The following is an 11,476-nucleotide window of genomic DNA, read 5'->3' as shown; positions in this document are numbered from 1 at the left end:
GGCCTTGGGCAGATGCCTCTCCTATTCAGGCTCACGGACGGACCTGTCTGACGAATATCAAACCGAGAAATCAGATAAATTGTGAAAACTCATAAACTCTATTGTGTCATGTATTTGTAAAAATAAAGGAATTGACTAATATATAATAGGTACAAATTAAGGAATTAGAAAATTATTTATCATTTTTTTCTATATAGAAAAACATAAAAGAGTCAAATTACCTAGATTTTTATTTAAATTAGCAAATTCATTTAGAGCCAATGTAAATCTTACACGCATATATGGTAAACATTATTATTTTTAATAAATATAAAAGGTGGATTGAAATTCTTAATATTTGTTGGAATGTAGGAATGCTAAATTTTAGCAAATATAAATTGTATATAAAATCATTTGTTTTTTGTACTTTATAAACTTCTCCTTGCAATAAAAGAAAGAATTGCATTGGGACATTTTTGTTTAATCTTTTAACCTTTTCTCTGTTATTTCCTCTTTTTGTTTTATAAGGAAAAGGAAAGGATAAAAACAGAGGAAATGAGGCTGTTCCCATGGGAAGTGCTCTCTCCATCTATTTCCATTTTCGTAGAGATATATATTTTCGCCAATCTCTTTTCTTTTTCTGCTCTCTCTCTCTCCCTTTCGTTTTACCCTAGAATCTGTACATACAATTTCTACATAAAGTTCCTTTCTTTCCTACTCTTTTCCTCAGCCCCCATTCCTTCTCCTCCTCCTTCTCCTTCTCTTTTGCTCTGTGTCTTTTTCTCTATCTGGGTTTGTCACATAATGGGACAAAGTTTTTATCTGTGAACCATAGAAACAACCCTTTAAAACTCTCTGTTTGATGAGATTTATATTGGGTTTAAGTTTGATTTAATCGAGGTATTGAAAATGGGAGAAAATCTAGGCCTTTTATGTGCAGAGAACACAAACACTTGTTTTGGTGATTTTGATTGCAATGCTACTCTTGATTTTGGGGTTTCTTCTTCCTGGCATAAACAGGACAATCAAGAACCCTTTAATTGTTTGAAATCCTTGATGGGTTTTCCAATACATAGTGAAGATACAGTTAGGGAAATGGTTGAGAGGGAAATAAAACATTTGCCTAGACAAGATTATCTAAGGAGATTAAGGAGTGGGGATTTGGAACTGAGTACTAGGAGAGAGGCTCTTGATTGGATTATCAAGGTTGGTTTATTGTTAATCTCTTAAATGGGTTCTTTCACTTTTAATTCTTTGATCCATCATCTATCTTTAAATTCAACTTGGTTTTGATTTGTACTGGTTTTCTGCTATTGGGTTTCATGTTTTCAATAGCAAATGTTGCCGTCAATCTCAAATCTGAATTTATGCCCTATTTTGGTTTGGATTTCTCAAAGGGGATCCATCTATCTTTGATCAATCAATTCCTGAACCGTCGTGAAGATTGATAAGCTGTTTTAATTCATTTGCATTTTGAATGTTGATTTGTCTAATCCTCCAAATTGTTTTTGGTAAATTGACTTCATATGTTTCCCCAATTTTCTGGGAAACATTGTGGGTTGAAAGGTGATCTGTATTGATTTTGTTTCCTTATTGATCAACAGGCTCAAACCCATTACAATTTTGGAGCAGTGAGTGTTTGCCTTTCAATGAATTACTTCGATCGATTCTTATCAGTCTATCAGTTGCCTGTAAGTAAAGATACTAATATCCCTCTTTCTGAATCTTGCCACAATTTAGATTGTTGCATTGCTAGTGATCTTGATACTTGTTTCCTTCTTGTAACAATTGGAATCATATAAGGACAAAGCTTGGGCTGTTCAATTGTTAGCCGTAGCATGTTTATCAGTAGCAGCCAAGATGGAGGAAATTAGTGTGCCTTTCTCAGTAGATTTACAGGTATATAACTTGATAAAAGACTATAATTACATGTATCAATGATTGAATTTCATGTTCTTGTTACTTGTTATTCCTAATGATGTTATTTTGGGGTAGGTAGGAGAACCCAAGTTTGTGTTTGAAGCAAAAACAATACAAAGAATGGAGCTTTTATTGCTGTTTACATTGAAATGGAGAATGCAAGCTATAACTCCATGTTCCTACTTGGACTATTTCCTAAGCAAGATGAATAATGGGAATCAAAATGTAATGACTAGATCATTGGAACTAATAGTAAGCATAATTAAAGGTGTGTATCTTGATTAGTGAGATTAAATAGAGTTTGTATAATTGACAGGCATTGCATTTAAGACTAATGAGAGAGTCTTAAATGGGAATTGAAATGTAGGTATTGACTTCTTGGAATTCAGGCCCTCAGAGATAGCAGCAGCAGTAGCCATATTTGTTTCAGGAGGAGCAGAAGACCAAGCAGTGCCTGGTTTCACACATATAGAAAAGGTAGTGGTACCCACATAAATGAAGATCAAAGAGAGGACAAAATAGCATTGATCCTTGAAATGTTTGATAAAAAAGTTATGATCTTGAATTTTGATTTGCAGGATAGAGTAATAAAGATAATAGAGCTGATAAAAGACCTATCAGTGAGCAATGCTGACAAAATGGGAAGTGTGCCAGAGAGCCCAAATGGGGTGTTGGAAGCAGCATCAGCATCAGCATGCTTGTGCTTGAGTTATAAAAGTGATGATATAACAACAACAACATCAACAGTTGGGTCATGTGCAAACTCTTCTTCTCATAAGAGGAGGAAACTACACAACTCTTCGTGACATTTTTATTATTACATCATTTTTTTCTTTTCTGGTTTTTGGATGGACCATGCTTTTTTTTTTTACACACAGGCAGGCAGGCAGGAGAAGGAAGAGGGACTCAGAGAGAGATTTTTTTTTTTTTTTTTTTTTTTCTATATTGTTGGGTTCAGAAGTAAATAAAGGATAGATAATTAGAATTATCACTAAATTAAGAGTATAATTATGGTGATGAGAAAAAGGTATGAAAGTTGTTGTCTTTAAGAATCTCATACAGTCCTCCCATTTTAAGCAAGGGAGATTAAATGCAAAACAAAAATATTTCTTTATCTGTTGAACAATTATTATTTTACTTATTTATTAATAACATTGAGTTTCTTGTTACTTTTTCTATTAATTTTTTGCAATTATAATTTAATCAATGAATATGTCAAATTAAAAATATTAATAGCTTTTCATATATATTAATTGTTCAATGTATAAAAATGAAAAGGTCAACACCTAAATAATTTTTTCTTTTAAAACTACAATTCTAAAATTTTAAACTTTTAATTTTACTAATTTAGGTATGTTTTTTTTTTTTAAACTTTAATAGAAGATGAAATTTCATTATAAAGGATAGTAAATAAGCATCGAGAAAGTATTCTTTTCATAAGAATTTTAAGTGTAAAGTTGTAAAAGAAAAAAAGTTGGAAAGAAGATCCACAGCACGTTGGATGCAACACTCTTGTGTCATACGCCAAAATGAGAGAAGGAGATAATATTGTTCACAGTGGTATTCTTCCTTGTGACTTACTGATCAAATGATTTTAAATTTTTAATTAAAATTAATTAGAGTTAGATTTAAAGTTTATATCTAATGATAACGGATTAAATTCATTTGGCCAGAACTGTCGAAATGAATAACGGATTAAATTCATTTGGTCAGTACTGTCCAAATTGTATAGTTTAAAGCCTAATTCCGATTAACCAATCAAACAAGACTGGATACGCTATTAAAAAAAAAAAAAACCAAATACATCAAGCATGTTATACTTACCTTAAGAAAACTAAATTCTTCCCCTGATTTTTTTTAAATCTCCTTAACTTCTAATATTTTTTTTCCTAAAATGATTCATTCACCTATCTAATTAAAGTGATTTATTGGTCATTTGATATTGCTTGTAGTGCCGCCGACGTGTTTAGTAATCCCGTTATGGAGAAAGATGAATTGAAAATTCACTATAATTATAATGTTAGATTTTAAATTGAACAAAACAATAGTAAATCCCGATCAGTATAGAAGTCTACTCTGCCCATTAAAGTAGTTAGGTGGAAGAATTCTAGGCAAGTGCGGTTATTAATTCAATAAATAAGTTACAACTTCTATGTTTGGCTAAACAAGTTGTATTGATGAAATTTCATATCTGAACTAGCGGAGTAATAGAACTAGCTAATGAACCCCAGTCCTATCATATATCTAAGTAAATACTCAAATATATCATCAACTAATTAGAGAACTAATTCATAAGAGACATGTCAAAATCGAAAAAGATCCCACTACAGAAAACAATCCAAATCCATTAAATAGATGACTCTATCTCAAAAGTCACATGATGGTCATATGAACTAGTTAGATTAAAATCCTAAAAGGGCTGTTGTGAACACGAACTTTTTCGACGTCGACGATGTATGAATTATTAACCTTGAACTATAGATGATGTAGTGAAAGCCTACCTTGATACCACTGGTCAAAGTCCTAAGAAAATGAACAAAGGACGAAATTTGAGAAATGTTCTTAGTAAAGATCGATCAACCTTAGACTAAGGTCGATCGAATCCATTTCAGGTCGATCGCCTATTCTCATAATAATATCCAAATTAGACTATTGACGCATGAGAAAAGGTGACATGTGTGAAATACTAAGGCCGGCCAGCTTTAGTTTACACCCAAATAAAGGTCGATCGACCATGAATCCCAAAAATCTGAATTCAACCCATACCTCAATTGTAGCTTATCAAATCCCTCCTTTCACGCTATATATACCATTTGGTGGATCCAGAAAGGAGGGACTGGCATTTTTCTTTCAAATTACAAAGAGATTAGAGAGAGAAAAGGAATTTCATCTCAGTTTTGAATTTTTAGAGTGAGAAAGGGAAAATCATTTTCCCTCCAAACTTAATTAGTCCAAGATACATCACAAATCAGTTGCTAAATCATCTATTTACAAAATTTAATGTAATGAACTCTCGATTTGCTTACTTGTGTGTTGTTTCTGATAACGATCTTATGCATACGTTAGAATATCCTAAGAGCATTTTGAACATTTATAACTCATTTTTAATTGATTTTAATCTCGATAGACAAGACTGTAACATCCCTAAACCCTAACATATACATCTTCCCACATTCATATATGTTTTCATGATTGAATACATACATTTTAGATTCATCTCATTGGCATCGGAAGTTTCGTATGCATAATGCGATTATCATGCGATTAGTAGACGATTAGTGTATCATTAAGATGTAATGATTGGTTAATTGAGTTAGGACTTAAATGAATGAATGAACATGTCCTTAATTGATTAAATTAGACTTGTGGAGGGCTGGAAATGAGTTTTGTGAACAAGCACCTCACTTAAGCATGATGTCACCCAAGATTGAGACAAAATGCACCTCTTCATTTCAAATGGATGTACACAACTCATTCTTTATGCTTTCCAGCCACAATTTCGACCAAAGCTTCAGCAAACTTTCCCTTTTCATACCCTAACATCCTCCAAAGAAAACTCTTCCAATTTCTTCCATTGTCAAGCCAAACAAGTTAAGTTAGGAAGCATACTAGGTGATAGACACAACTTGAAGGTTAGTATGTTGTTTTAGCTTGTTTTCTATGAGTTTGAGATTATGAAATACCTAGGTATGATGATAGGAGTTGTTGTGTATGAGTTATTATTGAGTTTGTTGAGTTTTGGTGTTGCTTGAAGTGGTTCTAGGCTGTCCAAATGAAAGATATGTATCAAGTGCCCTAAACAGAAATCTAGGGTACTGCTTTCCGTCATTTTGGAGCATGTTTTTCATATTGATATTGTTCGAATTTTAAGATACATAAAGAATAAACTATGTTTCTATATGTGTTATGAAACCCTCTGTAAAATATGGGACTTTAATTCCATATATAGAGGAAGAAAACCTAGATGGATCATGACTGCCTCGAAATTGAATGTCATGTGAGGCAGCCATGTTGATGTAGCATTTTGAGGATCTTAGAGTCCGAATTGGAGAAAGTTTCTTTAGACAACAGTGTTTCTAACTACTTGAAGTATATGTCTGTAAAAGGATTTGGAAATCCATTGTGCTTAGTGTGAGCTAGGTTGAGTGCATTATGGTAGATGCAAAGCTGGGCAGTCTGTTCCTTGGCTGGAAACAGGATAGAATCATTTTGCATGCCATATATTGTGCAGAAGTGATATTAATATGTATTTTGGATATTTTCTACCCATATATGTCTAGTTTCATTAGGTTCAAGAATCAGGGAATTTGGATTCATATAGAGAAAGTTATGACAGAATGTGTGCAAGTAGGTCATGTGATGATCTAAGACAAAAGGATTAGATTGCATGAACTTTGTGGCATTAGTGTCTTGTAAATCATATAGCATTCCTTAGTTTATATTTTCATTAAGTTTATGTTAAGGCTAATTGGATCAATGTTATGTGACATTAGGAGGGCAAGTTGCAATTGAACGCACACCCGATCGTGTTGAATAGATCGAACCAAGTGCGACGGTAAGCATATTGCTTATATATGTGTATGAATGTATTGTGCCTTGTGACTTGTTGAGTGTGAGATGTGGTTGAATCTGATGTGAATGATGTGAATCATGTTTGAGTGTTTGTGATACGCTATGATTGATAAGAAAGTGATATGATTGAGTATGTTGCAGTGTTATGAGTAAATACGGCATGTTGAGCCTTGTGCACATACTGGAACTGGATAATGGTTGGATTATAAATGAATATGAGCTTGTTTAGATGGATATGTGAAATGGTCCAAGTTGAGAGTGCTATCCGAATATTGTGAGCCGGAAGCACATGTGTTGAGATATATGAGTACGTGAGTTGAGTGTAACTCCTCCGTAGCACAGATGATTGTATTCCGAATTTAGTGAGCCGGAATACAGATTGGGCCCAAGGACCATGTTATATATATTGTCTAAGTACAGCAAGGCCTTTCTAAAATAAGTATTACTATAATAAATGAAACAGGTGAATAAATTCTAACTTGGTACTGATGATATATTTTGATTTGTGCTCTTTACATTACTTTTGTATATACATATATGCGTAATATGTTTATTAAGTAGGCAGCTCACCCCTTGCCAACAGATTTTACAGGTTAGGTGGAGCTCTTCTTGCTTAAGGTCGCACCAGCAGTGTCAGTCCATTCTCATCTAAGCATTTTGGAGTCTTCTGATGTACTTTTGTTTTGTAAATCCTCTATGCAGGATAATGACTTAAACGTGTATTGTAAATGTTTTCTCTTATGTATAATATGTAAAGTTTACATGAAATTGAAGTTTATATGATTGAGTATTGAAAGCATGTCTATAACTGATATTGTGTGAGATATCATGTGATCCAAGTGAGGGGGTTACATTTAGTGGTATCAGAGCGGGTCTACTTTCCTAGGGATTTGGTTGTGTATGACTTGTTTTGGATTTCTAGGTTAAGACCACATAATCATATTTTCTTATGCTAAAGCATGTTGACATGGTCATGTTTCATGTAGGGTTATGGAGTCTGATGGTGAGAATGGACAATCCGGTAATGTGTCTAGTCATGGTTCGGTTGGTCATGTTCATGAGTCTGGGGGCTCAGAACATATAGGAGCTTCAGGACATGCAGGTTATCCGCAGGGTTACAACCAGTTTGAAGAAATGATGGGAATCTATTTGGCTCAAGGTCAGCCTCAACCACGTGTTCAAGCTCGTCGAGATGCGCCAATCTTTGATAAAAATTTTGAAAGGCTTAAAAAGATGGGTGCAACAGAGTTTGAGGGTAGCACAGATCCTGATATAGCTGATAAATGGTGGGCCAAGATTGAAGATGTACTTGAGAACACAGAGTGTCGTCTGGACTCAATGGTCAAATATGTTTCTAATCTTTTCACTGGTGAAGCTTTAGAATGGTGGAGATCTATAAAAAGGACAAGAATTAGAACTGAAATAACATGGGATAGTTTCAAGAAGTTGTTCACTAATAAGTACATGTCAATGATATACAAAGATAGGAAACAAACAGAGTTTTTAACCCTTATGCAGGAGGATATGTTTGTGGCTGAATACGAGCTTAAGTTTAACACCTTAGCCAAATATGCACCTGCAAATGTGGCTACAGAAGAAGCAAAATGTCGTAGGTTTGAACATGGTCTACACCCAGATGTTAGAATGGGGATTCATGCACATGAAACGAGCTTTAGATTGTTAGTAGAATATGCACTCAGAGCTGAGGAGATTGTGAAAGATAGAGAACAACTTTTTGTAACCAAAAGGGCTAGATTTGATACAGAGGGTCAGTCTAGCAGGCCAACAAAGAGAGGTGGATTCTCAGTTTCTTCTAGAGGCTATTCTCAACAATTTAGAGGTAGTAGTAGTATCCATCGTGGTGGGACTAGATCACGGGGCGGATTTGGAGATGTTTTGAGTAGTGCTCCATCTGTGGGTAGTAACAGATTTTCAGGTGGTCGGTTTAACAGTGGGTATAGAGGAGGAGCGAGAACAACATCTTTTCCAGCTTGTCAGACATGTGGACGGGTACACAGAGGTGAGTGTTGGGGACCTTCCCTGGTTTGTGGCAGATGTGGCCGATCTCACACAGGAGAGTGTTATGGTTCATTTAAGAAGGGCACATGTTTTGAGTGTGGAGAAACAGGCCATTATCGTAACAATTGTTCCTTATTAGTTGATAGAGGAGAGAGAGTTCAACCTCAGTCTAATATAGGAGGTGGTGCAGCTGGAGTGGATAGAGGCAGAGGCAGAGGTAGAGGAGGAGGTAGAGGGGGTAGACATGATGCTCCTATGGGTGGACAGACACAAAATTTACCACGAAATAGAGCCTTCAATATGACGAGGGGTGAAGCTCAAATAGCACCAGAGGTTATATCCGGTACAATTTCTATCCTTGATACCTTAGCTTTTGTTTTGATTGACCCTGGATCCACTCATTCATACATAACACCTGAGTTTATATTGAAAATAAATGGGAAGGTAGAACCATTAGGATATGATGTGGGAGTTATCCTACCAGTTGGGAATAATGTTATTGTAAATTAGGTTCTGAGAGATTGTCCTATAAAAGTGAGGGGAAGTGAGTTCCCTATAGATTTAGTAGTTATGGGGTTTAGAGAATTTGATATTATTTTGGGGATGGATTGGCTGTGTAAATATGAAGCTAAAGTTGATTGTTGTTCAAAGGAAGTTGTGTTACATTTTACTTCAGAGTCAACTGTGTTATTTGTTGGGGAGAGAAAGGTTGTGCCGTCTTGTTTAATATATGCAATTCAAGCAATCAGATGGATTAGAAGTGGGTGTGAGGCATATTTAGCTCATGTTGTGGATACTAGGGAGGATGGAGGCAAATTGGAGAATATTCCAGTGGTGAGAGATTTTGCAGATGTATTCGTAGATGACTACCAGGATTACCACCTCATAGGGAGATTGATTTTACTATTGAGACCATGCCAGGAGTATCTCCTATATCAATTACTCCATATAGAATGGCTCCAATGGAATTACAAGAATTGAAGAAACAAATAGAAGAACTACTTGAGAAGGGGTTTATACGACCTAGTACTTCACCGTGGGGAGCACCTGTATTATTTGTGAAGAAGAAAGATGGTAGTATCCGACTGTGTATCGATTACAGACAATTAAATAGAATGACAGTGAAAAACAAGTATCCATTGCCTCGAATTGATGATTTGCTAGATCAACTTAGAGGAGCTCGTCATTTTTCAAAGATTGATCTAAGATCGGGCTATTGGCAGTTGAGAGTTGCTGAAGCTGACATACCTAAAACTGCTTTTCGTACAAGGTATGGTCATTTGAGTTTCTTATGATGCCTTTTGGCTTGACTAATGCTCCTGCAGCTTTCATGGCATTAATGAACAAGACTTTTCAGCCATATCTAGATAAGTTTGTTGTGGTGTTCATTGATGATATCCTAGTGTACTCAAGAACTGTGGGTGAGCATGAACAACATTTGAGAATTGTTTTGAAAATTTTAAGAGATAATCAGATGTATGCAAAGCTGAGAAAATGTGAATTTTGGATGGATGAAGTTGTATTCCTTGGTCATGTGGTGTCAGGTGAAGGGGTTCAACCCGACCCTTCCAAAATTAAAGCTATTGATGAGTGGGAACCGCCAAAGAACGTTACAGAGCTTAGGAGTTTTCTTGGGTTAGCTGGTTATTACAGGAGATTTGTAGAGGGTTTTTCTCTAATTGCAGGTCCATTAACTAAATTGCTGAGAAAGGGAGTTGTATTCCAGTGGAATGATAAATGTCACCAAAGCTTTGAGGAACTAAAGAAGAGATTGACTTCCACACCAGTGTTAGTGTTACCTTCTGAAGGTGGTGGCTTTGTTGTTTATACAGATGCCTCGGGACAAGGTTTGGGATGTGTTCTAATGCAAAATGGGAAAGTTATTGCATATGCTTCTAGGCAACTGAGACCTCATGAGATGAATTACCCCACACACGACTTAGAGTTGGCAGCAGTCATCCATTCATTGAAGGTATGGAGACATTACCTATATGGGGAGACATTTCAGATTCTCACTGATCACAAGAGTTTGAAGTACATCTTTACAAAAAAGGAGTTGAACCTAAGATAAAGGAGATGGATTGAGCTATTAAAAGATTATGATTGTACAATAGATTATCATCCAGGAAAATCTAATGTGGTTGCAGATGCTTTGAGTAGAAAGAGTGTTGATATTGTGGCTAGTATGAAGAGTTATAGTTTGAATTCACTAGTGGAGATGCGAGCCATGGATATGCAGTTAGAAGTAAATGAAGTAACAGGTTTGATGGCTACACTACGGGTAAAACCAGATTTGAAAGAAAGGATCCAAGAAGCACAGTGGCATGATCCTTATTTACAGAAAATGAGAGATCGTGTACAACAAGGTAAGAGACCTGATATTTCTGTGGAAGATGATGGGACTATGATGTTAGGAAGTCGATTATGTGTTCCAGATGTAGTAGATTTAAGATCAGAAATTTTACAGGAAGCACATAATTCTCCTTATGCTATGCACCCAGGAATGACAAAGATGTACAGAAATTTGAGACCTTTTTACTGGTGGCCTACAATGAAGAAAGATGTATCTGATTTTGTTTCCAAATGTTTGACATGTCAACAGGTTAAAGCTGAGCATCAAGCTCCCGTGGGAAAACTAAAACCTTTAACCATACCAGAGTGGAAATGGGAGAGGATCACTATGGATTTTGTGATGGGATTACCAAGAACAAGGCGTAGACACGATAGTATATGGGTGATAGTAGATAGACTTACGAAATCTGCTCACTTTCTACCGGTTCAACAGACAGACTCGATGGATAAATTGGCTAGACTTTATGTGGAACAAATTGTGAGATTGCATGGAGTACCTATATCTATTGTTTCAGATCGTGATCCTAGATTCACATCTAGATTTTGGGGCAGTTTGCAACACTCCTTGGGAACAAAATTGCATTTTAGTACAACTTTTCATCCACAGACAGATGGACAATCAGAAAGAACTATT

At 35.6% G+C, this 11,476-nt stretch overlaps 1 protein-coding gene across 1 annotated transcript; it reads left to right on the top strand.

Moving 5' to 3' along the window:
* The first annotated feature begins 537 nt into the window (after nucleotides 1-537).
* LOC136228761 (cyclin-D4-2) lies at nucleotides 538-3,075 on the top strand. Its single transcript, XM_066017236.1, has 6 exons — nucleotides 538-1,185; nucleotides 1,584-1,670; nucleotides 1,783-1,878; nucleotides 1,975-2,167; nucleotides 2,267-2,376; nucleotides 2,478-3,075. The coding sequence occupies exons 1-6, from the start codon at nucleotides 889-891 to the stop codon at nucleotides 2,703-2,705; spliced, it is 1,011 nt and encodes a 336-aa protein (XP_065873308.1). The 5' UTR covers nucleotides 538-888; the 3' UTR covers nucleotides 2,706-3,075.
* Nucleotides 3,076-11,476: the final 8,401 nt, after the last annotated feature.

The sequence above is a fragment of the Euphorbia lathyris genome, chromosome 5 (genome assembly GCF_963576675.1).
Source record: "Euphorbia lathyris chromosome 5, ddEupLath1.1, whole genome shotgun sequence".
Taxonomy (NCBI): domain Eukaryota; kingdom Viridiplantae; phylum Streptophyta; class Magnoliopsida; order Malpighiales; family Euphorbiaceae; genus Euphorbia; species Euphorbia lathyris.
Note: the sequence above shows the minus strand (reverse complement) of the source record. Positions and strands in the feature narration are given on the sequence as shown.

Bases quoted from the DNA above. Each gene is read 5' to 3' on its own strand.
- LOC136228761 (XM_066017236.1), top strand. From the start codon at position 889: ATGGGAGAAAATCTAGGCCTTTTATGTGCAGAGAACACAAACACTTGT. The intron at 1,671-1,782 runs GTAAGTAAAGAT...GAATCATATAAG, and splicing joins TATCAGTCTATCAGTTGCCT to GACAAAGCTTGGGCTGTTCA. The intron at 2,168-2,266 runs GTGTGTATCTTG...ATTGAAATGTAG, and splicing joins AATAGTAAGCATAATTAAAG to GTATTGACTTCTTGGAATTC.